The sequence below is a fragment of the Mandrillus leucophaeus genome, unplaced genomic scaffold (genome assembly GCF_000951045.1).
Source record: "Mandrillus leucophaeus isolate KB7577 unplaced genomic scaffold, Mleu.le_1.0 Scaffold4, whole genome shotgun sequence".
Classification (NCBI taxonomy): domain Eukaryota; kingdom Metazoa; phylum Chordata; class Mammalia; order Primates; family Cercopithecidae; genus Mandrillus; species Mandrillus leucophaeus.
In genome coordinates, this window is record NW_012104253.1 from 10,232,210 (window position 1) to 10,258,527 (window position 26,318).

Consider the following 26,318-nt stretch of genomic DNA (forward strand, 5'->3'; position numbering starts at 1 on the left):
AAAAAAAAAAAAAAAATTGAATTTTAGATAAATGATGAATAATTTTTTTAGTGCCAGTATGTTCTGAATATTGCACGGGACATACTTACACTAAAATATATTCATTGTTTATCTTGAATTCAAATTTCACTGGATGTCCTGTATTTCACCTGGCAACCCTACTTTGGGGTTAAAAAGGCATTGAAGGAGGGGAAAGATTTCAACGAGCAGAGATGGGTGCGGGAATGGGTGCAGCAGTGTGGCCAAGGCTGGGGGTTTTTGGATATCATGGAGTAGTGGGTGGTGGGGATTAGGTGCTTAATGGAGATGAGGTGGGAGGTTCAAGCCAGTCTGGGAAGGATCCAGCTTGCCAAGCTGAGCCTGCTGCTCTGAATCAGATGGCACAGATTCCACTGTATTTTTCACGTTGACATAAGGAACACAGTTACTAGAATTTTCTCACTTTTGAGCTTTCCTGCCACAGACTTCCCACAAACATTCAACACCAGCTCTGAAGGTCTTGTTGAGTTTAATGGCTCGTTTCGTTCTGTAGTTACGTTTGCTGATAGCTGTGATTCTAACACAGGATACTGTCCTGTTTTCTGCAAGGGAAATTGTGAGAATTTTGCAGACTAGAAAGAAATGTGCAAGGATTTCACACATACCCATCAGCTTTTTACAGATCACCTGTTTACAGATGTTGATGCCTTTGGAGTGGATTTGGGATGCAAGTCATCTCAGAGCTAATCCAGAATCTTCCTCCCTCTTAACCATCCACCAGGTGGATGAAAGGAGGTGCTGGAGGCTTCAGGGTGGGGATACCACCCCCTCACTTTCACCCAGCTACAGCCCAGTAGACCTTTTCTGCCATGGCTGTGGTTGATGCTTCCCTGTAACCCATGAGAAAGAGAAGCAAATCCCACTCCATCTCTCCCCACATCGACCCCCGGAACTGATGCTCTCCCTGCACCATCTTTTCCTTCACGCGGCATCTGCTTGTCGAATATTCTCCAGCATTAATGGCAACAGAGCCAGAAACCCTGGAGTAAACCAAGTTACTGCTGTGCTGGACAGCTTGGACCAAGTTGTCTCCCTCTCTGATCCTCTCTGGGCCTCCGGCCACCATGGTCGCTGAGCAGCTTGGCAGTCCCTGACTTTGCCCTTGGCTTCCACAGGCTGTGCACAAGGCTGAGCTGAAGATGGATGAGAGGGGTACGGAGGGGGCCGCTGGCACCGGAGCACAGACTCTGCCCATGGAGACACCACTCGTCGTCAAGATAGACAGACCCTATCTGCTGCTGATTTACAGCCAGAAAATACCTTCCGTGCTCTTCCTGGGAAAGATTGTTAACCCTATTGGAAAATAAAGGAGAATTCCTGCTTGCCGCAGACCCCGAACATGGCTTGGGGTTGAACATGTTCCGTCTTCCTGAGATGGAAGTGACAGGCACGGTTCAGCTTAGCCCCTCCCCGTCACCATCTTCCTAGACTGCCCGAAAGAGCAAAATTGCAAGTTCTAGAAAGTCCTGTGCCCCGTTCCCTCCCTGCCCATTCAAATGCTGGGATTCGATGCCCCACCCACTCGGTGGCATTCTCCTCTCCCCTCCAGCAGGCAGAGGGACTCTGTGATTTAATAAACAAACGTTTCTCCCCACAGTCCTGCCCCAGGTTAACTGGCTATTGGTGGATAATTTGGGGAAGGTATGGGCCACCGCAAGTACCTGGAGACTGGAGGGAGAGACTGGGTTCAAATCCTAGAATGAGGTGTCTTTGGGAAAGCCACAGACCCTCTCTGGGCCTGTCTTATTTCTGAAGTGAAGGTCCTGCCACTCCCTTTGGGGCTCTGAGGAAGCTAGTTCAGTGCTTTAAAAAAGTTGTTCCCGCCTCTGTGAGCCCTCGGCCAATTATCTGTCCCAGTGTGTCCACGTGGGAGCTCTGGGCTTAGCCAGCATTCAGGTGGATGGGGAAACAGGGACAGGGCCAGTCCAGCCCCTCGGGCAACATTAAAAGGACGAAGTCTAGAGTAGCAGCTAGAATTTGCAGCCAGCTTTATCCATTTCAGGCACAAAAAGAACGTCCTGGCACCCTCCCTCCCCTGTCCCTTCCTTATCTTGTTGTCAAAGGTAGATCCTGCGGTTTAAACCTGTTAGCAAGTTCAATTGAAGAGTGTGTGGCTCCAGAAAATGCGGCCCTGCAGGGCCGCCTGTGGCCACTAGAGGGCACCAGGTGCTCGCAGGGCCGTGCACAGGTCCCCGGCCTGGGTCAAGCTCATTTCAGGCATCTGGTTCCTTCTTCTCCTGCAGGGAATTCCCAGGGCTTCCGGTGTTTGGAGAGGAGAGGACACTTGCTGGCTTGGCACTGAGAAGCCTCGGCTGTTACTACTTATCATTTCCCGGGCCTGTTTAGCAGTTTGCAGCTCAAAGTGTCCTTTGTGTTCTGGTCACAAGTGCTCTCAGAGCAGCCAGAGTGGGCGTCCCTATGACAGACGTGGAAACTGAGGCTCAGAGAAGTGAAGTGGCTTCCTCGTGGCCTCAGGGTTAGCCACATGCAGCAAGCGCCCCATCTTCTGGTTTGGGGCAGGAAGGGAGGAGTCCCCAGAGGCTGGTGGAGAAGGCTGCCTGGTGGGGGGCCGGGGCTGGTGGACGGTGGTGAAGGCTGAGCCCCGGAGCCCAGAGTGCGCAGCCCCTTTTCCAGAGGGTGGGGGTGAGGGAGAAGGTTGAGACCCCGCACAGGGACACAGACCTGGGGAAAAGGCTGGGAATCTCAGCCGAGCCCTTTGCCGATATAATTTCCCTTGCCCCAGCCTGAAGGGTGGGTATGGAAAGACCCAGAAACCCTCAGCTACGGTGTCAGGTGCACAACATATGACACTGGGGACGTGACACAGCCAGGCAAGCCACTGAGTGGCCGGGTGACCTGGGCATGTCACTAAACCTTTCTGAGCCTTAGCTGCTTCATTTATTGAGAGAGGATCATAATATCTACCTCAGCGGCTAAGCTGGAGTCTAATACCCTCTATCTACCTACCTACCTCTGAGGATCACATGAGGTTGCATGGCCATCGTGCCTGGCACGTGGGTTTGCAGTAGAGAGCCCCTGCTGCGGTCCTCCACCAGCCCCCCTCCAGTGTCTGCGATGACCAGCTGTTTCCCAAAACTCTGCCCCAGGCATTTGCTTCCGCCGTCTCCTCTAATGGGAATTCCCTCCTCCAGCCTAACAAACTCCTACTCACCCTTTAATACCCAGACCATTAGGACCTCTTTGTGAACTCTTCTCTACCTTTCCAACATCTTCCAAGCAGCCTCTTCCAAGCAGCCTTCCAAAACCCTCACCTCCATGCATGACGATGGCAAGTGGGTCTGAATGTTTCCTCCAGCCCCCATGGGCTGCAGTCAATCCTCCATTAAATGATGACTTCCGGGCTGCAATCTCTGAGCTCATTGTTGATATATGTAGACCGGTTCCTGCCTTCCTGGGGCTAATAATCAGTGAGGGAAGCCATCATGAATACAATAAACACACATTTGTCATGAGCTGCAGTGGGCACAGTGAAGGAGATGTTGCAGAGCTTGCAAAGGATGTCACAGAAGGATTACATCCAGTCGGACGGTCACGTGTCACCCAAGGATCACATCCAGTCCGGGGGTCACGTGTCACAGAAGGGTCACGTCCAGTCCGGTGGCCCAAGAAAGGCTTCCTCGGGATGTAACATTTAGGGAGAGCTCCAAATGCTGGGAACTCATCTGTTTTTAAACTGTAGTTAGGAATTAAAACTGCATATAGAAGTGTTTTTTCCAGCATAGTTAATAATATGTTAGATACTGATTGGTATTTCTAAGTAAACCAATAGAAATCAGGCGTAAGCTCGAGTTCTTTATTCATCTTCCTTTTAACTAATTCTGTTTTTAAAATGACAGTTGCATACCTTAAATATTTTTAAATATGTTCTGCTTTCATAGCCACATTTGTATTATTCACTGTAAAAATAAATTTTATTTTGAAAAATAAAAAAAGAGGAAGAAATGAGGGTGGGAGCCCAGGGAGACCCCACCAAGCAGCGGGAACAGCGTGTGCAAAGGCCCTGAGGTCAGGAGTGGCATGGGTGAGGTGCTGAAATGAGATGAGTAAGCAAGAAGGGGTGGGAGCGGGGCCGAGAGGTAGGTGAGAAATCGTGGGCCACAGAGGGATGCTGGTCTTTAATTGAAGAACTATGGTGGGCTGCAGCAGGTGTGCAGTTTGAGAGAGACTCAGGCAAGTCCATGTGTTGTGTGTCCCTCTGCCTGCAGACTAGGTGTCCTTGTATCCCCCATGCCCAGGCCGGTACATGCCACAGAGCACACACCCAACACGTACTTGCTGGAAAGAAAAACTGCCCTGCCAATCACCCGTGTCCACACACAGTCAGCCCCCTCCAAAGCTCCCCTCTCCTCTGGGAGGGGAGTCACATGCCTTAGCCTGGCAGTGACTGGGATGTGGCCATGCCTGCTCCTTCTTGTAGGTCCGTGTGCCATCTCCCTACATCTTCCAACTTTCCTGGATGCTCTCCTTGCTCCTCATCCTCTCCCACTCCCACCACTTCCCTCCAGCGTGTTACTCAGTCTTTCAGGGAAGGTCAACCACTACTCCTTCTCAGAAGCCTTCTCAGGTCACGTATTTGTGGGCCGACCGACCTTGTGAATAAATGAGTGAATGAATGAGTGGATTTTGATTTTGACATAACCAGCACTTCCTAGATGCCTATCAAAACCTGGCACGACATGAGTGCTTTCTCCATCTCACTGGCCCACAAGCCTTCCAGTTGGTGTGACCGTCCCATTTTACTGATGAGAAAACTGAGGCTCAGGAAGATCACATCACTTGCACAAGGTCCCACAGCGAGACAGCCACAGAGATAGGAGCAAATACAAATACAAATACAAAGCACTTGTGGCTTTTATTTGTCCCATCAGTTCATCCATCCATCCATTCAACAAATATTCACTGAGTGTCCTCTCTGTGTGGGGACAGAGAGGGGCTTTTAGGGGCTTGTGAATAAAATATAGAAAGATCCTTGCCCTTGCAGAGGTCTCAGGTTACTCGGGACAGGCAGGCAATTAACAATAGGTGTGATCAAGAAACAAGGACATACAAACCTGGCCAATATGGGGAAACTCCGTCTTTACTAAAAATACAAAAATTAGCCAGGCATGGTGGCATGCACCTATAATCCCAGCTACTTGGGAGGCCGAGGCAGGAGAATCACTTGAACTTGGGAGGCTGAGGTTGTAGTGAGCCGAGATGGCAGCACTGCACCCCAGAACAAGACTCCGTTAAAAAGGAAAAGAGAGGAGAGGAGAGGACAGGAGAGGAGAGGAGAGGAAAGGAGAGGAGAAGACATTAAGTGGAGTGGGTAAGGGTGACTAGAGGTGCCAGTGGCCCTGGCAGGGGTCACATCCAGCCTCCCCAGGAGGCTGAGACAGTGGATTTTATGGTTCTCCTCTCCAAAACCTCTGCTGCGCAGTCCTCTGGAGCCTTTAGCCTGGGAAATGCCCATGCAAATGAAGGGGACCAGCCCCTCCACACCTGTGGGCTTTTCTCATCAGGTGGGACGAGAGACTGAGAAAAAAAATAAAACACAGAGATAAAGTATAGAGAAAGAAAAGTGGGCCCAGGGGACTGGCACTCAGTATACGAAGGACCTGCACTGGCACCGGTCTCTGAGTTCCCTCAGTATTTATTGATTACCATTTTCACGATCTCAGCAAGAGGAATGTGGTGGGAGAGGAGGGTGATAGTGGGGAGAAGGTCAGCAAGAAAACATGTGAACAAAGGAGTCTGTGTCACAAATAAGTTCAAGGAAGGTACTCTGCCTGGATGTGCACGTAGGCCAGATTTATGCTTCTCTCACCCAAACATCTCAGTGGAGTAATGACTAACAGAGCAGCATTGCTGCCACCATGTCTCGCCTCCCACCGCAGAGCAGTTTTTCTCCTATCTCAGAGTTGAACAAATGTACACGGATTTTATACCGAGACATTCAGTTCCCAGGGGCAGGCAGGAGACTGGCCTTCCTCTATCTCAACTGCAAGAGGCTTTCCTCTTTTACTAATCCTCCTCAGCACAGACCCTTCACGGGTGTTGGGCTGGGGAACGCTCAGGTCTTTCCCATCCCACGAGGCCATATTTCAGACTATCACATGGGGAGAAACCTTGGACAATACCCGGCTTTCCAGGGCAGAGGTCTCTGCAGATTTCCTCAGGGCATTGTGCCCCTGGTTTATCAAGACTGGAGAATGGCGATGACTTTTACCAAGCATACTGCCTGTAAACATTTTGTTAACGAGGCACATCCTGCACAGCCCTAGATCCCTTAAACCTTGATTCCATACAACACATGTTTTTGTGAGCTCAAGGTTGGGGCAGAGTTACAGATTAGCTGCGTCTCAGGGCAAAGCAATGGTTCAGGGTACAGGTCAAAATGGAGTTTCTTACGTCTTCCCTTTCTACATAGACACAGTAACAGTCTGATCTCTCTTTCTTTTCCCTACAGCAAAGGTGGACTTGATGCATAAAAGAGGGATTCACCCTGACCAAGAATGAGGGTGCCCAGCGTCAGAGGACCAGGATAGAGAGGCTGCCTTGGTGTGGTCCAGCTTGAGCTACACGACACAGAAAGCCACTGTGCAGCCTGCGAGCAGGGGCTTTTTTGCCTCTTCCAGCATAGGCTGGGTGCCAGGAGTCTGGTTTGCTGTCTTCCCCCACCCTGCCTGCAGCATTGCCTGCCTGGACTGAGGTCATTCATGTGGGTGCATGACAGAAGTGACAGACTGGTGTGTTGGCAAGGATGATCACAGATGGGAAGTCCTAGTTCCTGGCCCTGCTTCTCCCAGACACTGACTGTGGCTGGAGCAAACACCTTCTTCCTCTTGGGCTTCCACTGCCCATTCGTGCAATGATGAGGTTGCCCTGGATGCCCCCAGAAGACTTGTCTATTTTGGGCAATACTTTTTTTTTTTTTTTTTTTTTTTGAGACGGAGTCTCGCTCTGTCACCCAGGCTGGAGTGCAGTGGCCGGATCTCAGCTCACTACAAGCTCCGCCTCCTGGGTTTACGCCATTCTCCTGCCTCAGCCTCCCGAGTAGCTGGGACTACAGGCGCCCGCCACCTTGCCGGCTAGTTTTTTGTATTTTTTAGTAGAGACGGGGTTTCACCAGGTTAGCCAGGATGGTCTCGATCTGCTGACCTCGTGATCCGCCCGTCTCGGCCTCCCAAAGTGCTGGGATTACAGGCTTGAGCCACCGCGCCCGGCCTATTTTGGGCAATACTTTGATGTTCATATTGGAAATGCTAGAACTGGCTCCAAAGTCTTATGTATAGTGATTCTCCCATGCATTTGTTTAGTCAGTAAATACTTACTGGGAATCTACTATGTGCCAGGCTGTGTTCCAGGGAGGGAGAAGCCAGGATCGACAGGAGGGACAGGGACCCTGTTCAAGCAGAGCTGAGGTCACATGGCCTGCTTCCTCCCCATTTCCTAGTGTCCCCTTCAGAACCAGCCAGTAGCACGTTCCCTGCCCCACTGAGTCAGCATGTCGGTGCTCAGGTGTTCCCACAAGGGTGCAAAGCCAAGGTGACCTTTCTCGTTGGGAAACCAGCTCTCCATTAGTGCTCAGTTTCTCAAATTTTATTTACTCCCAAACCATGTTCATGATTAGGACGGAATTCCCCTCTCTTTTATACATTATTTGCTCAAGACTTATCCTTAAATCAATTCATGTTAGGAAAAGAAAGTTTGTTTAAATAGAAAAATTAATATTGCAGTCATACATAGAAACTAGCACAACTTGCCACACACAACAAAACTAATTCGGTGATTAAATTCTACCAAGATTGTCACAGATCATAGGCTCCCAGCCTATGGTTTGCTCCCCCTTGTTAGAAAGGAAAGTCAGCAAGTCTAAGATGGTGGTAAAGATGGGCTGGCATCAAGCCGAGACTCACTCCAGGGGGAACTCAGAATGATCAAAAGAGAACTGAAAGAGGGAGGACTTTGCCACTGAGTGATTCCACATCGTGAGCAGAAACCACCTGAGATTGCTTACCTTGTGAACAGAGCAGTCATCTCCCTGATCCCTGGAGACCTTGGCCAAGGTTGGAAGGTTTTCCTGATTATGTCCTTGACTGATTGGCTTTTCTTTCTTCTTTTTAAATTTTGGAATAATTTTAGCTTCACAGAAAAGATATGAAGAGAGTTCACTGAGTTTCCACGCACCTTCGACAGCTTTACCTAATGCTAACATCTTCCATGACTGTGAGACGTCGGTCACAACTAAGGAACGAATGTTGGTAGCTTACTATTCACCAAACTACAGAATTTATTTGAATTTCATCATCTTTTTAAATGAATACTTTTTTTTTTTTCTGTTCCAGCATCCAATCCAGGATACACGTCACATATGGATCTATCTCCCTTCCCCATCTCCACCCTCAGTTTGGTTCAGATTCCTAAAAGTCAGGGGATCACACTGGGCAGGCTAGGAAATGAACAAAGTTGCAGCAGAAAGGGTGGCAGGGACCTGCACTTCCTGAGACAGATCCATGGTGGGGACTGTGGATCTCAGCTGGGGAGGCTTCTTGACAATCCAAAGGGTACCCTCTAGCTAAGATGGCACTCCAAGAGTAGCCTTGAGGCACCCTATCTGCTCCACTGTTAGGAGAAATATTGAGTGAAATATTTAAACAAGTACTGAAATAGAAAAGTATAAAGATGTAGTCAGATTTTTAAAATAGTATGAATATCTCCAACAAACCAAAAATGGAGCAGAAGCATAAGAATGTGTGAGGCAGGCAAGAGATCCTGTAGCCAGGGTCCTAAGAGGATCCCAGAAAGGCCTGGACATAGCAGGAGACGCTCCATGAAGGAGTATGGACTTGGGACAAAGTTCCATCTTGATGGACCCATGGAGATCTACTCCTGGCTGGTTGCTACTCCAGCAGGCTTGGTTTTATGAATTTGGGGAGAAATGGGTCTTTACTTTCAAGGAGGCCCTGAGGCCCCAGAAACTGAGGACCTCAGAGCTAGAGGAAACCCTGAAGAGCTTCTCTCTGGGGCAAGGACCGAGGGTGGAGTGAGGGGTGGGAAGAGGAAGCATCCAGCCCTCTGCACTCTCAAGTCTTCTCGTCTTTCCCTGGAAAATCTGATTAGGTAGTTCTGCATGGGACCTGGGAATTTGCATTTTAATGAGAGCCCAATTAAGCTTGGTAAGTTCCATACTTCTTCAGGTTGCCTCTCTGTGTTTTACCAACTATGAGTCTTTACAAAAGTCCCTGGGTGTGGGTGAGCCAATAGTGCCTGGCCCTCAGGGTTCCCAACATCCCTCCCACTTGCTCCTTCCCATGTAATCTGCTACCTCTCTCCGTATTACTTACCGATCATAGTCCCAACCCTGGAGGATGCCACACAAAGTCCAGACTGTCTAATCAGGGAGACTGACATATAGGAAGGTAAACTGCCCTGGTTTGCTCCAGGTGTTTGTAAAGGGAGGGGCAGACTTTCTGTGGCATCTAGAGAAGACTTTGTGCAGTGGGTGATTTTGAGCTGGAGCTGGCAGGATGGAAAGGAGTGTTTCAGGCAAAGAGAGTGAGATGGGTAGTTCAAGCCAACTGAGATATATGTGTAATCATAGAGAGTAGGGGATGAAACAGCAGGGTGGCATTCATTTCAATTTATTGTATTTTGATTTTTATTTAGGTATAGTTCACATAAAGTACACAAATATCACAAATATTTCTGCCCACTATTTCTTCAAAATTTTCTGTTCTCCACTGTCCCTCACTTTTTTTTTGCCCAGAACTCCAGTTACACATATGTTAGTCCATTGATGTTGTCCCACAAGTCACTGGGACTCGTTTTTTATTATTATTATTATTTTCCAGCTTGCTGTCTTCAATTTGAATAGTTCCTACTGATATATTTTCAAGATCACAGATCTTTTCTTCCATAGTACTAAATTTGCTGTTAAACCCAGCCAGTGCATTTTTCATTTCAGATATTAAGTTTTTCATCTCTAGAAGTTTGATTTTTCTCACATTACAGTAAAATTTTTATTATTTAAGCATATTTTAAGTAGCTGTTTTAAAGTCCTTGTCTGCAAATTCCTTAATCTCTATTATGTCTGAGCCTGTTTCTATTGCTTAATTTTTCTTCTGGTCATGGGTTACATTTTCCTAGTCCTAGAATGTCTAGCAATTTTTGATTGGATGCTGGACATCATAACATTACAATTTTGTTGTCTTCCTTTACAGTGTTTGAAATTTGTTTTAACAGACAATAAGTTACTTACAGATCTGCTTGAGCTTGTCAAGGCATGTTTTTAAGCTTTGTTAGGGTAGGTCTAGCGCAGCTTTAATTCAAAGTTAGTTTAGCCCTAATGCCAAGATGTGACACTTCTGGGTCTCTACTGAATGCACAGGTCTCTCCACTTTGGGTGGTCATAACCTTAATATATCCTCATGCTTTGTGAACTCTGGAAATTATTTTGTTTATACCTTCACAGTAGGTTTATTATTTTTTCTTCTGTGTGTGTGTGTGTGTTTGCATGTCTGTGTGTGTGTGTGTGTGTGTGCATGTTGACCAGCCATGTGGAATTTCACTTTACGCATGCAGAGCTTAGTACTTAGCTTTGGACTTAAAGAGACCCCTGTGCACGTTTCTAAAGCTCTCCTCTAGTCCTTCACTGCACAAATTGTAGCTTCCTCAGTTTTCTCAAACTCTAATGTCTGTCTCCTAAGCTCAGCAAGCCTCCCATGCCCTCTTTGGGTTTTCTTCCACATGTCCAGAAAGTGTTCTTAGGCAGAAAATTGGGACAATTATACAGCTTATCTCATTTTTTACCTCCCCTGCCTGTTCTCTAATGTCTGAATTGTTTTATATATTTTTCGAGTATCTCAACAGTGTCATAAATTTTGTCCAGTTTTCTATCTGTTTACAACTGTTTGCAACCAATATCAGTTACTTTGTTTTAGCCAAAAGTGTAAGTCAACTCAAACTTTAGATATATACCTGTGTAACTTTACCTTAAGTAGCTACAGGACTTTTCATCATCCTGAGTTCCCCTGTCTTCAGTTTGCTGTCTTACCAGTCAGGATTACTCTTGCTTATTACCTTGCTTATTACCCTTGCTTATTACCAGTCGGGATTACTCTTCAGAGGTAAACAGATTATTTCATTTTATTTCAATTCATTTATTCTTTTCACAACCACGTACTAGACCATGAGTATTGGCCAAAGAGTGGGTATACAAATAGACAAAATCAAGGTAGACAAGATCCCTGATTCATGAATTGTTCAGTCACACAAATAAATGTGAAACTATGACAGTGATAAGTGTTTCACTGAGAAGTTAATGGTACTATAAAAATAGTTGCTAGAAGAAATTTTTCGTATTTGAGTGATCAAAGAGAGTTTCCTTGAGGGAATGATATGAACTAGGGCCTAAATAATGAATAAAAGTTAATTAGGGGAAAAGTCAGATGAAGAGAGTTGGAAGGATATTCCAGAAGTAGGAAACAAGAAATATCACATGTGAGCATAAAAATTAATGGGCAGAATGGGCTGACACGGATGTCAAGGGCAAGGGGCTTCATGATCTGCGATGAAGTTGGAGGGGCCAGCAGAGCCCAGGCTGTGCAAGTTAAGACTTCAGTGTTCACTTTGGGAAACGGGAGGCTATTGAGACATTTTAAATAGTAAGTGACACAGTCAGGTTTGAGTTTTAAAAGACTATTCTACCTGTCACGTGCAGAGTGAATTGGAGGAGCAGGACAGGGTATGCGGAGAGAGCTGTTAGGAAGCTTTGTGGTAACCCAGGCAAGACACAATGACAGCACAAATAGCCTGCTAGAGTGAAGGCAGAAAAAAGTGGATGGAGTTGTGCAACATTTAGGAGGTAAAGTTGACAAAACTGGGGATAAATTGACATGAACAAGAAGGAAGTGCAAGGATGCCTCCGAGGTTCAACTAACTAGGTGAATGGTGGACCCAGTGACAGAAATGTTGAAAAGGGGTTTCGGTTGTGGCTGTTGCTGGGAGATGGTTCTTGGGGAGGAGTCTGAGTTCATTGTGGTTCATGTTGCATGGAAGGTTTATTTGCAACATCAGGAGGAGATATCAAGTAGGCGGTTAGACATATAGAGATCAAAGGAAAGGACTGAACTGGAGAATAAAAATAATGTATCATTTGCATGTCTAGCTGGAGAATAAAGATAATGTATCATTTGCATGTCTTAGTAATGAAGTCGTGGGTGTCGTGGCATGAGATCAACTGGAGGGAGAGGAGAGATTAAAGTGAGGAGAGAGCTACAACCAAGAAAGCGAGTGCCAGGGCTCGCCAACCGTGCAAGGACAGGGCAGGAGAAGAGGAACCCGCAAAGGTGGGTAAGGAGGAGGTGCAGAGAGATTGGGAATGTGTTGTCACTGAGCCAGAGGGAAGGACTGGATCAGAGCAAGGTCTTCCGTGTCAAATGCAGCTGGGAAGTCAAGGAAGATGAGAACCTAGATATGCTATTTGGCTTTCAGTAGCATCTGGGTCACATTTTTGTGAATACAGAAGCCAGGCTGGAGTGGACCAGTGAGTGAGTAGGAGGTAAGGCCACAGAGGCCATGAATACACAGCTCTTGAAAATTTGGGCCACAAGGGGAGGAGCAGTGGCCTCCCTTGGAAATAGGGCAGCAGTTAGAAGCAAGTGAGAGGGTGAAAGGAGTGTTTTCGTTGTTGTGTTGTTGTTGCTTTCTTTGTCTTAACAAGCAAGACTTGAACAGTTTCCAAGCTAACAGTAAGGATCAGGGTGACACAGAGTGTTTAAGTACAGAAAAGAGAGGTGGAAGGGTCCTGAGATGGAGAGAAGAGATACTTTCCAAGGCCCAGGAAGGGGGTCTGGACATCAAAGGAGGGCAGATCCTCTGCTTTGTTGGTAGAGTGGAAGTGTAGGGGAGAGAGAGGGGTGACTGGGCAAGTAGGGATAGGCAGAGAGGATGCCCTTTGAGGGAAGCTGAGACAATTCCTTTTCATAGGATCTCTCTTTTATGTGACATAGGAGGCAAGGCTGTCTGCTGAGTGTGTGTGTGTGTGTGTGTGCACATGTGGGCACACATGCATATGTAGCAGGGTGGGCATCCACTCCACCCTGGAATAAAAAGGTTAAGGACATGGAAAAGGTGAAGGTTTCCCCTGAAAATGGGAGAGTGAGCTGATGAGTTACCTGTTGCCAGGTGGATAAAGGTTGGTGGTTGGGAACCCGCAGTGGACAAGGCTGCCTTGCAGAACCTCTCTTCCAGCAGCATTTGGCAGGGAAGGAGCAGACAGGTAGGTTCTACTACACATGGAGCCTTGTCACTGGGCTGGGACATGAAGACAAAGGCCTAGGGGTGAAGCACATTAGATTAAAATAAAGCCCTTGACACCCAAGCTGGATAAAGAGGCAAATGAAGATAAGGGATGGGGAGAAATTGAGGAATACAAACAGGTGGGTCCTCAAAGGTGAAGCTGGGGTGGTAAGTCAGGGCCCAATAAATAAGGCTCTTGAATGCCAGGGCCTTGAGCATTTTTCCTGAGCTCAATGGGGAGCCACTGAGGAATTCAGGGTGAGGTGAATGATACACCAGATCAGCATCTGGAAAGGTCACCCTGTCTGCAGGGTGGAGTGCTTGGAGATGGGAGTGGGTGAGAGACAATGGAAGGTGGAATGCAGGCTGTGGTAACTGGGAGGGAGAGGCCCAGAAGAGGCAAGCCATGGGGACAGCGAGTGTCCCTGTCACCCCAAAGAGCAGAGTCCACTGCTCAAATGCTCACATAAACCCAGGCCACAGCCAAAAGAGGGGCAAGGGCCTTGGCAGGGTTGGGAGAGAGAAGGGACGGCCACAGGAGGACAGGAGTTCAGTTCAGAGTGGGGAGAAGCAAAGTGGGGAGTGCGGTGGATTTTAAGAGCTGACTGAATGAGCTTTGGCCACAGTTTTCCCCCAAGAGAGCAATGACCTGGGGGCCCTCAGACATAGATCCCAGACTCAGAAGAGAGGGAGGGACCTTTTGAGATCACCTCTTCCTGAAGTCTTGTGAAAAGCAGAGACTTACCTGAAGTCACATGGAGGCCAGTACCATTGATGAGTCAGGACACTTACTAGCCAACTCACCGACTTCGAGTGGGTCTCCCCTACTCAAGCCCAAAAGAAACAAGACTTGAGGCATGGAGGCCATGTCTAATAGGCCATCTCTGCTGATGGGGATGGGGAATTCTTTGGGGGGCACAACCCAGTGTCAGTGGGGGCCCCCTGAAAGCCACCTGCCCCACCCCCAGCCTCCACAGAAAGGGGCACAGACCCCTGGTGCTTGTGGCATCCTGGCACCTGGCAGCACCTCCCCTCCATGTGGCGGATGTCCTCTTCCTTCAACCTGGTCCTCTTTCCCATGGTCACGAATAGCCAGGGACACTCCTATTCCTTCATCCTGGTTCCAAGGGAGGAACATAAAATCATAGGAGCCACAAAAGAGATGCAGCTTTGGTCTCCTGCCCACCATGGGCTGAACGCCGCGCTGGGCATTCTGCAGACGTTATCTCGCCCTTCCTCAGAGCTGCCCTCCTTACAGATAGGGGTCGACGCAATTCAGAAGGTGCAGCAATGCAAAGACAATGCTGTTCTCTAAACAGAAAGTACTGCTCTGAGGTTAGGAGGGGAGCTATGATCTTGCTTAGGCTCTGACTTCTGAGTGGCCGTCAAGATCAAGTGCTGCCACTTCATCATTGAGGCTAGAGGGCCTGCAGACCCCAAGTAAACACAGTAGACCCCAGCTTGTCGCAGGGAAGCCTGCAGATGCCACACTCTTACACGGCTTCCTGAAGAGCCCCAGTCTGTCACAGAGCTCATCAAATACGAGAAACTTGGGGTTTCAGTCCCATATTCTAGGCCTCCTTCGTTTCACCACCCTGGTCTTTTTTTTTTTTTTTTTTGAGACGAAGTTTCACTCTTGTTGCCCAGACTGCACAGTGGCCTGATCTCGACTCACTGCAACCTCCGCCTCCCAGGTTCAGATGATTCTCCTGCTTCAGCCTCCTGAGTAGCTGAGACTACAGGTGCCCACCACCATGCCTGGCTAACTTTTGCATTTTTAGTAGAGATGGGGTTTTGCCATGTTGGCCAGGCTGCTCTTGAACTCCTGACCTCAGGTGATCTGCCCGCCTCGAAAGTGCTGGGATTATAGGCCTGAGCCACCGCGCCCGGCCACCACTCCAGTTCTGAGGCTGGTGTAAATGCTTCTCCATCTCAGGGCAGTGCACCAAGTGTCTACTGAGCCCTTACATTGGGCACTTTTCCGTGCTGGCAGGGGAAGCGGGAAGGAGAACAGGAAGCAGGTGTGTAGAGCAGTGAGGAACACAGACAGGTGCCAGGATAGTCTTGAGAATTCTCTGCTGCTGAGGTTCTCTGCAGCCATCCCCCAGTGGGTTCCAGGGCCCAGACCAAGCACATCCCTGCATGGGGCCCCCTCTCTCTGCAGCCCGTCTCTCCCACTCCCCAGCCCTTCCTGCCAGCTTCTCTGGTGCTGAGATCTGTGTCACAGAACCTTTTCTGTTTCTCAAAGCTGCCTGGCTCTGGGTTCCCTCTGGGCCCTTGCACAGGTGGTCCTCCTAGCCTGAATCTCTCTCTTCTCTGCTTTTCCCCTTTACCTTGCTAACATTTTTCAAGTCTCCATCAGCTGCCACTTCCTCTGGAAGCCTTTCTCATTATGGAATAGGTGCGCCCAATGCCTGTACTTACTCATCCCACACACACTTCTTGTGCCTAGTGGTGTTTGCTGATTGCCCGTCTTCCCAGTGGGCTCCTTAAGGACCAGGGCCTGTCTCTCTGTCCCTCATTGTAGCCCCAACACTTGCTACAGCACCTGCATAATAAGTGTACATGTTCAACCCAGTGGACCAAATGCATGAATTACATATTCAAAGATCCTAGAGATTATCTAAAGGCATGAGTGTGGTCAGTGGTAATCCACTTGGTAATAGAAGTCGAGTAAATTTCAGAAGTGGCAGAAGAGAGAAGGGAGGGAGTGATGAAGTCACAACAGGAAAGGGGGGCCAGAGAGGGCCTCTCAAGCCAGAAATAGCTAAGCAGAGTCTTCCAGAGTGAGAAACAAGGGCTTTTCCGTGAGCAAAGGAAGGTGGTGTCCAGGAGGGGCATTTGTAGGAGAGTATGCTGTGCCTGAGCAGGGGCTGGGTGAGTGAGAGGAGGAGGGAGGGAGGTGGACCCTGGGCTGTTTGCTATTGGTGTTGACTACAGAGACTGCAGATAAATACACTGGCTGGCAGTGGGGCCGAAGAGAGGCGAAGCAGTGAACTCTTAACGCCATGTGTCACAGGGTTCCCAGCGAGCCCTTTAAGAGCCAGGACCCTGGCTATCTGTCCCCGATTGTAGCCTCAACACTTCCATCTCCCAGCAGATCGTCTCTGTGCAGAGTCAGATTGGTGAAGTTTCTTAAGAAAACCGTTTTGAGGAAACATGACCAGAGGAGGGAGATGAGTCCAGAAGCCTTCAGGATTGTACAGAGGGAGGAGATAAGGCGGGTTAGGACCAAGGGAAGAGCAAAGAGATGGAGAGAAGCTGGGGCTTGCAATGTCTTGGGGAGGAAGAACAGTGTGGGGAAGAAGGGTGGCCGAAGAGGGCAGAGTGACCATCAGTCTCCTGACTTGGAAGATGACAGCATGGGTAAAATGGCCTTCTCGGAGAAAGGGAGAGATGGGGCACTCAGGGTAGGGGCAGCTCCGGAGGTCAGTTCAGAACATGTTGGCAAAGAGTCCAGTAGGTGGATGGATGGATGTGAGCATAACTTAGAAAGAAAACTCCACCTTAGTCAAACAGGCAAACACAAAACTACAAAAGAGAAATCGTCCAATCACATAAGTGGAAATGGAGAGAAATGAACAGTTTTGCAAAAGAATTACTCATTCAGTAAAAGGGTTCTTTATAAAGTTCCATCTAAGTTAAATTATATCTGGTATAATGAAATGTGATTCATTTACGTATTTCATTTCCACAGAGAAATTGTTGGGAATGTGGCTGTCACGTTATGCTTGGTCTGACATAGACAAGTGACTGTGTGTGGCAGTCTTTTTGTCACTTTCAGCAAAGGTTCTCTTGTCTTTTCCTTCTCCATTTCTGGCAAAATAATTGTTCACTTGTTGACTGAATTCTTGCTCCAGTGGGTAAAGTCTTTCCTTCACAATCGGGAGTAACACTTCATGCCGGTGCTCCTAGGAGAAGAGTGGGTGGCAGCCATTCACACCGTAGTATAAATGACTAAAGAACAAAGTTTGATGAAGGGCAAGAGGGGTTATGAAGGCACTGTGCTTGTGAAAAGGCTGATGGGGGGAAGGACATCCAGGTCATGGAGGAGAAATTGTACAATTGGTGAGGAGAGAAAAGGCTTCAGACAGATGTGACCTATTGGAGCACACACCTGCTTTGCTTTCCCCTCTGGCTGAGCACAAACCCCACCTAGTCTTGCGCTGGATTCATCATACACCTTCCTTCTCTAAAATGACCATTTACTGTTGTATCTCAGGGTCAACCCACAGGGTTGGAGCTCCTCTGTAAAGGTGTGTTAAAGTGAATGAGATCTTTCTGATGAAACTGAACAGGTGAGGGTGCTGTCGGCAGGGCTGCGGAGACCTGCGAACATTACTTCATAGAGTTGCCCAAATCAAATGCTCTCTGACTTCAACAAAACAACAGGAAAAGTAATGTACCCAGCACTCACCATGTGCTGGGTCCTGTGCTGCACAATGTATGTGCCTTATCACACCCAGTCCTCTGAACAGCTCTGTAAGGTAACTGTCTCTGTTTTACAAAGGCGAAACAGAACCAGAGGGGTTACTTGTCCACCATGAATGTCAGGGTTGGATGCAAGCCCAGCCCTGTTGGGGTTTGAAATTGCTCTCAGGTCATTTAGTCTGAAGTCTCCTTGGTGCCAAAGTCTTGTCAGCTGAGGCTTGAAGGGGAAGCAGACAGATGTGGCTGGAGCTGCAGCTCATCAGCAACTGACCGCCAGTGCTCAGGGCACCTGGAGGACCACAGCAAAAAGGACAGCCTTTTGCTCCAGGTTTCCACTTTTTGAGAGATATGAACACATTAGTAAATGTTGGTTTCTGGGAACAGGCAGCCAGGGTGAGAAAATAATCAGATCTACATAAAATGGATAAAGAATGTGTGGAGGGACCTCCAAAGGGTGAGAAACCACTTCTGGCTGGCTGCTAAGAGGGGGACTTTGCAATCTGGTCTCACACTCTCAATTCTTAAAACATAAGTCCATGAAGCAGAAAAAAGCATGGGATTTGGAATTTGGGACCTGACTTTGAAGCCCACACAGAACACAGACAAGTCAACCGTGTGGTTTGGGGTAAGTTACGCAGACTCTCTGTGGCCTGTTTACTCATTTGCAAGTAAAACAGTAACGATAATACCTACATCATGGGACTATTGCGAGGCTCAAAGGAGATAACGTGAGAGAGCTCAGCTAGCCGGCCTATTTGTCTTCATTCTGCTGCTGATGGCGTGGGGTGTTGAAGTGTCTCTGATTCAGGGCCTGGACCCTCAGTTTACCCCCTCAATGGTTCTTACTTCTCTTGCAGACGTATTTGGTTCCAAAATGGCATCTTCCCTTTATGGAGTACTCTTTACTGTTGGCCTCTGTGCTCCAATCTACTGTGTGTCCCCGGTCAATGCCCCCAGCGGATACCCCCACCCATCCTCCACAAAGAGCACCCCTGCCTCACTGGTGTATTCCCTCAACACCGACTTTGCCTTCCGCCTCTACCGCAGGCTGGTTTTGGAGACCCCAAGTCAGAACGTCTTCTTCTCCCCCATGAGTGTCTCCACTTCCCTGGCCATGCTCTCCCTTGGGGCCCACTCAGTCACCAAGACCCAGATTCTCGAGGGCCTGGGCTTCAACCTCACACACACACCAGAGTCTGCCATCCACCGGGGCTTCCAGCACTTGGTTCATTCACTGACTGTTCCAAGCAAAGACCTGGCCTTGAAGATGGGAAGTGCCCTCTTCGTCAAGAAGGAGCTGCAGCTGCAGGAAAATTTCTTGGGCAATGTCAAGAGGCTGTATGAAGCAGAAGTCTTTTCTACAGATTTCTCCAACCCCTCCATTGCCCAGGCGAAGATCAACTGCCACGTGAAAAAGAAGACCCAAGGGAAGGTTGTAGACATAATCCAAGACCTTGACCTTCTGACAGCCATGGTGCTGGTGAATCACATTTTCTTTAAAGGTAAGGATTTGAGAAGTTGATTTTTATTTATTTATTTTATGATGATGCTGATGATTTTTGCTTAGTGAAATACACAAGGCAGACAAAACCTAGACTGCAGGGTGGAGAAATGGGAGGGCCTGAGCTCTAATTAGCTTTGCAGTTAGCTGATTGCAGGACCTGGGATAGCTCATGTTTATCAGTTACAGTGGGGGACTCATTTAGTTCTCTTTGGGTAGAGAGATAAAGTGTCTCGAAGTGTGTTTACTGCCCCTTGAAAGTTTTAAAGAAGGAACATGGAACTCTCTGACAACCCAGTTTAAGAAGCAAATCCAAGAGTGTGAACACTTTCATAGGTGTAGAAATGTAGACAAGTTGATGTGACTGTCATTCATATCTCATATATATATATGAAGTTTCCTTCATATATAACTGCATATCATATTTTATATATATATATATATGTTAGAGATTTACAGTTTTCACTGTGTTGTAGGGAATGCACATCAGCTTTTAAATCAAACAACTTGGATTTGAATTTCACCTCTGCCCCATACTTGCTCTATGATCCTCAGCATGTATCTCTAAAAGATTTACCATGTGTTGAGTGCCTGACTTGTGCCAGTCTCTGTGCTGACTGGATAGTTTGATGATAAAGCCAACTTTATAGGGTTGTACTTGAGATAGAAGTGCCTGGCATCTCCAGGCAGAGTTCTCAAGGATGTCACCATATCATCCCTCCCTTCCTCCGTCCCTCTCCTCCCCTTCCTTCCTCCCTCCCTTCATCCACCTGTTCACTCATTTATCCATGGACTGGTTTATCTGTCCATCCATCCAGGCATGCACCTAGCCAACCAGCCAGACATCTATCCATTAACGTACTCATCTATCCATCTACCCATTCACAAAGCTATCCATCCACTTGTCCATCCATCAGTTCATCCATCCATCCACCTAGCTAGCCAACCACCTGTCCATTAATCTATCCATCTATCTACCCACCCTATATCCACCCATTCACCAAACTATCCACCCATTTATCCATATGTCATTCATCCATGAATCCATGCATGCATCCATCTATCCACCCAGACAGCCAAACATGTATCCATTAACCTGTTCATCCCTCCACCCTCCATCTACCCATCCAGCAAACTATCCGCCCATTTATCCATCCATCAGTTCATCCATCCATCCATTTATCCATCCATGCATCCATTCATCCACCTAGCTAGCCATCTAGCTAGCCAACCACCCATCCGTTAATCTGTTCATCTATCTATCCATGCATCAGTTCATCCATCCATCCATTCATCCATCTATCCACCCAGCCATCCAACCATCTATCCATTAGCTATTCATCTATCCATCCACCCTTCATCTGCCAAGCTATCCACCCATTTATCCATCCATCCTGCAAAGAGGAAAGAGAAGGAAAGAAAACTGGTATGCTTTGAGCCCTTACTAAGTTACCTTCACTTTATGTTGTTCTATTTAACTTAATTCTATTTTTAATTGAAATACAATTCACCATTTTATTGATTTTCAGTATATTCACAAGTTTGGGCAACTACTCCGCTGTGTAATTCCAGAGCATTTTTTTGTCACCTCAGAAAGAAACCTCATACCCATTAGCAGTAATTCCCTATTTCATTTTGCTGTCTTTGCCTCACTAATTGCACTTTGACATAAAGACCTCATTTCTCTCTTTGTGCTAGCCAAGTGGGACAAGCCCTTTTACCCCGCATATACAAGAAAGAACTTCCCATTTCTGGTGAGCAAGCAGGTCACTGTGCGTGTCCCCATGATGCACCAGAAGGAGCAGTTTGCTTTTGGGATGGATACAGAGCTGAACTGCTTTGTGCTCCAGATGGACTACAAGGGAGATGCCGTGGCCTTCTTTGTCCTCCCTAGCAAGGGCAAGATGAGGCAACTGGAACAGGCCTTGTCAGCCAGAACACTGAGAAAGTGGAGCCACTCACTCCAGAAAAGGTGGGTATCTGTGTCAATCTCCTGGGCCCTGAGGCAGGGGACGCACACATTCAAAGATGGGGGAGAGATTGTGCTAACAGCTGTTGGATAATCACTTCTGAACAACGAGCACCAACTGTATGCAGGACAGAGAGCCTGGGGCTGTCTATACATGTTCACACTTGAAGTTCACTATCACCTGATGAGGAGTCTTAATACCACTCATTTCACAGATGAGGAAATGGAGGCTCCAAGGTGGTAAGTGAATTGTCCAAGGTCATGTAGCTGTTACATGCTAGCAGAGTTGGCTCTAGAAGCCAATCTGATATTGAAATCCATGGAACGATCCCATAAAAGCAAGCAAACAAAAGCATTGGTGATCACATATAAGAAAGAGGATAACAATATTACCAAATCCAAAGGTTGGCGAAAAGATAAAGTAACCTACTATTTACAAAGTGCTTAGGAGAATTCCTAGAAGATAGTAAGTGTTCAGTAAATGTTAGCTAATAATGTTATTATTAGTCCTATAATTATTATGGTGAGTATAAAAATATGGAGAATATTAAAAAGATTAATCATGAGATAAAAAAGGAATGTCAAAGTTTTATGTTCTGTCTCTTAGCAATATATGGTTGGCATCGTAGAATAATTTCAGCAGCATTCCCTGGTGCTCATAGTCTGGGAAGAGAGAAGGAAGGCTGCAGTGTAACTGGAATTCAAGAAAGAGATTGGGCAATGCCCCAGAGGAGGGCAGGAAAGGTGCTGAGGAGCTTCTGAGCAGAGAGAGGTCACTTTCAGCTGGGACTGAGGGACAGCTTCAAGGAGGCGGTGGGGTTTAGCTGCACATACGGGTAGCATACGAGCACACAGAGGCTTGGGAAGGCCAGCTTTGGTAGACGACGCACTGGCAAGAACTCAAAGTCAAGGATGAAGAGATGCTGCAGGGTGTGTCAGCGACTTCTTCTCTTCTCAGGCTGCATCTGGGACTGGGGATAAGATGAGGAGGTGGCACAGAAGCTCAGGGAGGCAGGCATGCAGCACAGAGCAGCAGATGGAGCACAGAGAAAACAGGGAAAGGGGATAGTGGCAGGGAAGAGAGAGGTGTCCCTGGCATGAGGGGTCACAAGACACCTGTCAGATGAGGACTGAAATGTGTCCACCCAATATTTTTGTGCTTTCCTTGCTGCGAGTCATTAAGTACATAACCTTGGGCAAAGCACTAAAACTAAGCTTTACCATCTTTAAAATGGGGACAGTGTTGTTGAATGTGCCTGGGACAATGTCTGGCATATAATAAACGTTCAGGCTGGACTCACGCCATAATCCTAGCACTTTGGGAGTCTGAGGCAGGTGAATTGCCTGAGCTCAGGAGTTCAAGACCAGCCTGGGCAACACGGTGAAACCCTGTCTCAACTAAAATACAAAAAAATTAGCCAGACGTGGCCATGTGTACTTGTAATCCCAGCTATTTGGGAGGCTGAGGCAGGAGAAAAGCTTGAACCCGGGAGGTGGAGGTTGTAGTGAACCAAGACCATGCCATTGCACTCCAGCCTGAGCGACAGAGTGAGACTCCATCTAAAAAAAAAAAGTTCAGTACATGCAGGCTGTTTTCTCTTGGTTCAGAGGGAAAAAAATATTGTGCTAAATTATCAGGTGGTGCTGTTCAATATAGTAGCCACTAAGCCACCTGCAGTTATTTACACTTAAATTATCTGAAATTCAGTAAAATTAAAATTTTAGTTTCTCATTTGCACAAGCCACTGTTCAAGTTGCTCAATAGCCACATATGGCTAGTGGCTACCATACTGGAGAGCACAGGTCGAGGATCTTCCCAGTATCACAGGCAGTTCTGCTGGACTTTGCTGCTCTAGGGCATTAGCAGGGCCTGCATCAGGAAGTGTTGGTGAGGAGGTACTCTGGACAGTGAGTGAGTGGTTGATGAGCTTCCATTGCTACTTGACGTCTCATGTTGGTTTCTGCCATAGACTCCCTTGCCAACCACCTTCTCACCTCTGCACCCACTTCACTGGGGGCCCGTCTGTCTCCTTGCATGTTTTTAGTGCTGGACCTGCTCAGTTGGGAGACTTACTTCAAGAGCAACCTGGGGTTCTTGGCTAGGATGTGTTGACATTTTTAGCAGCAAGTAGCAATGGCTGGAGGAAGAATGGAGTCTCCCAAAATGGCATCTAGGAGCAGAGATGCAGACATCATGGGCTTGTTACCTCATTGTTTCCTTTTCCCTACTGCACAGGTGGATAGAGGTGTTCATCCCCAAATTTTCCATTTCTGCCTCCTACAATCTGGAAACCATCCTCCCAAAGATGGGCATCCAAAATGTCTTTGACGAAAACGCTGATTTTTCTGGAATTACAAAGAGAGACTCCCTGCAGCTTTCTAAAGTGAGTTGAATGAGAATATTTGCAAAAAAGTCCAAGCAGGAAGCACCTGCAGAATTAATCAAGTGCTCTTATGTCATTGATAAGGAAACAGAGGCCTGAAAGGTGAAATGAGGTTCTTCTGAGGCCAGAAGAACCGAATCTTGGGACCTATGGCCACCATCCCTCCGGCACACAGCATGTGTTATCCCTCTTCACTCAAACGTTCCGAAGGCGTCCTCAGCAGGCAGCTGCTCCCCTATGCCTGCTGCAGGCGAGCAGGTGCTCCCCTGGGATCTGACCTCACCTTCTTCCTCCCTGGAGTTTAGGCCCTCACACAGGCATCACAATATGGCTGCCCATAGGCCATTTACACCCTGCAGGTGTGTTGTGTGGCCTTCAGTGTGTAAGGAGAGAGAGAGAGAGAAAGACAGAGAGAGAGAGACAGGCAGAGAGAGAGAGACAGAGACAGAGACGGAGAGAGAGAGGAGACAGAGAGAGACAGAGAGAGGGGGGGAGAGAGAGAGACAGAGAGAGAGAGAGAGACAGAAGAGAGAGAGAGACAGAAGAGAGAGAGAGACAGAGAGAGAAAGGAGAGAGAGAGAGACAGAGACAGAGAGAGAGAGACAGAGAGAGAGAGAGGAGTTTTAAAATGTAGTGTATTGGATCTAAAAGTCTAGATTTCTGATCCTCTTGAAACAAATCACTGACCCTAATTCCCACATGGCAACAGTGAGTCTATGTGTCCACATGGCAGCCATCACTGGAGTTGAGTTGTAAGTGACCCTTTTAGTCAGACAGGACCCTCCAGGAAATGTGGGCACCCCATGCTCTTACAAGAAGTCTCCCTCAGTTAATTGGGGTTACCTACCTAACCCCTGCACACATATGGGTTACTGATCCCTGACCTAAAATTTTATTTTGATAATGGCTTATAATAGTCAGAAGTGATCCTGGGGCCACTGAAGGGGACCTTTGTCACTGGTCTACAGAAAATGCTGAGAGGCCCCACTGGAATATGATGAGCATAATGGACCTTTTCTCGAGGAAAATGCATCTGTGAGCCTATGAAAAACAATGCCTGTAGTCACAGGAGCTCAAGTCTCCCTGAAGCTTAGAAATCCAGGAGCTCCAGGTGAAGAATGTCTTCCCTAGAAGACAAAGAAGGGATCTAACCGTAGTCATATCAAACCCATGTCTGCCACGCGAGAACTGCAGCAATCACCACTGCTGGCAAGTCCACAAGCATTTGCTTTGTATGATCTCCCTTAATTTACACAATAACCTTACGGCACACATGCAATTATTATTACCTTTTATAGATCGGGAAACTGAAGCACGTGGCATCTAAATAGTTTTGCAACCATAAGTGGCAGAACTGAGATTCACTCCTATCTTCCTGCTCTGTGTTTGTAACCATCTCACTCCCGGTGTAAGGACCAATGGACCATAGTCAACACCCACTGCAATGTACTGAGCAAACCCAATGCCAGGCATTTGAACCTTGAATCCTTTCAAGGTAGACATCACCATTCCAGGGCAAAACACTCAGTTTAGTTTACTCAGTTAACTAAAAGTGTCTCTACTGGGGCCACTGATGTTTGTTTTTCCCTTGGCAGGCAACCCACAAGGCTGTGCTGGATGTCAGTGAAGAGGGCACTGAGGCCGCAGCAGCTACTACCACCAAGTTCATAGTCCGATCGAAGGATGGTCCCTCTTACTTCACTGTCTCCTTCAATAGGACCTTCTTGATAATGATTACAAATAAAGCCACAGACAGTATTCTCTTTCTAGGGAAAGTGGAAAATCCCGCTAAATCCTAGGTGGGAAATGGCCTGTTGACTGATGGCACTTTGCTAATGCACAAGAAATAACAAACCACATCCCTCTTTCTGTTCTGAGGATGCACTTGACCCCAGTGGAGCTGCATTCACTGGCAGGGATGCCACTTCCAAGGCTCAATCACCAAACCATCAACAGAGACCCCAGTCACAAGCCAATGCCCGTTAACCCCAGTCAGTGCCCTTTTCCACAAAGTCTCCCAGGTAACTAGCTTCATGGGATGTTGCTGGGTTACCATATTTCCATTCCTTGGGGCTCCTGGGAATGGAAATATGCCAACGCAGGTCAGGCACCTTTATTGCGAATTACAATAACACATTCAATAAAACTAAAATACGAATTCAGCTGTCAACCGGGTCCTAATCTGAAAATGATTTACTGGCGAACTCGCAGTGGCTGGGCTGCCGTCCCATGACATCTCAGAGGCTGTATGTTTTTTTTTTCCTTCATTTATTCAGCAAAAACTTACTGCACACTTAATATACGCTAGGAGTAAATCAGAGAAGATTCCTGGCATGTTAGGCCTAAATGGGGGAGACAGACCCCCTACAGCAACAACGAAACCAAACCTATAAACATGGTCATAACTGCTTATAAGTGCCATGAAGGCATTGAATTAGGATGACTGAGAGTGAGGGGAGGACAAGAGAGGGGTGTGAGCATAAAGGCTGTGAGTCAGGAATGAGCGGCATGTTGGAGGGACAGAGCAAGGACCTTGTAGCATCATGTGGGGCAGATGGAAGAAATGAAGACACGGAGGCTCAAGGAGGTCAGCTGGTGGAGGCCGTTGTTGGCCAAGGAGAGAGCCTGCGTTTGTGGGGAGCACCAGGACACGGGGTGACGAGGGCTAATGCATGGGCTGTGAAGGTCTTCC

The 26,318-nt window shown here is 47.5% G+C and overlaps 2 protein-coding genes across 5 annotated transcripts in view; both read left to right on the top strand.

The window, feature by feature from the left end:
• Positions 1-1,375, top strand: part of SERPINA12 (serpin peptidase inhibitor, clade A (alpha-1 antiproteinase, antitrypsin), member 12) — a 10,594-nt gene extending 9,219 nt beyond the window's left edge. Inside the window, exon 4 of the mRNA XM_011991693.1 lies at positions 1,155-1,375. Within this exon, the coding sequence (XP_011847083.1) occupies positions 1,155-1,346 (192 nt within the window). The 3' untranslated portion in view covers positions 1,347-1,375. The remainder of the gene's footprint in view (positions 1-1,154) is intronic.
• Positions 1,376-8,743: 7,368 nt separating this feature from the next.
• SERPINA9 (serpin peptidase inhibitor, clade A (alpha-1 antiproteinase, antitrypsin), member 9) lies at positions 8,744-25,796 on the top strand. 4 transcript variants are annotated; one of them, XM_011991697.1, is made up of 6 exons: positions 12,192-12,389; positions 18,306-18,397; positions 19,021-19,274; positions 20,972-21,245; positions 23,479-23,626; positions 25,222-25,796. In XM_011991697.1, the coding sequence occupies exons 3-6, from the start codon at positions 19,040-19,042 to the stop codon at positions 25,423-25,425; spliced, it is 861 nt and encodes a 286-aa protein (XP_011847087.1). In that variant the 5' UTR covers positions 12,192-12,389; positions 18,306-18,397; positions 19,021-19,039; the 3' UTR covers positions 25,426-25,796. The 4 variants fall into 4 exon arrangements, with proteins under 4 accessions (XP_011847084.1, XP_011847087.1, XP_011847085.1 ...); XM_011991694.1 differs by lacking the exons at positions 12,192-12,389; positions 18,306-18,397 and adding an exon at positions 8,744-9,218 and having other exon boundaries at positions 18,630-19,274; XM_011991695.1 differs by lacking the exon at positions 18,306-18,397 and having other exon boundaries at positions 18,630-19,274.
• Positions 25,797-26,318: the final 522 nt, after the last annotated feature.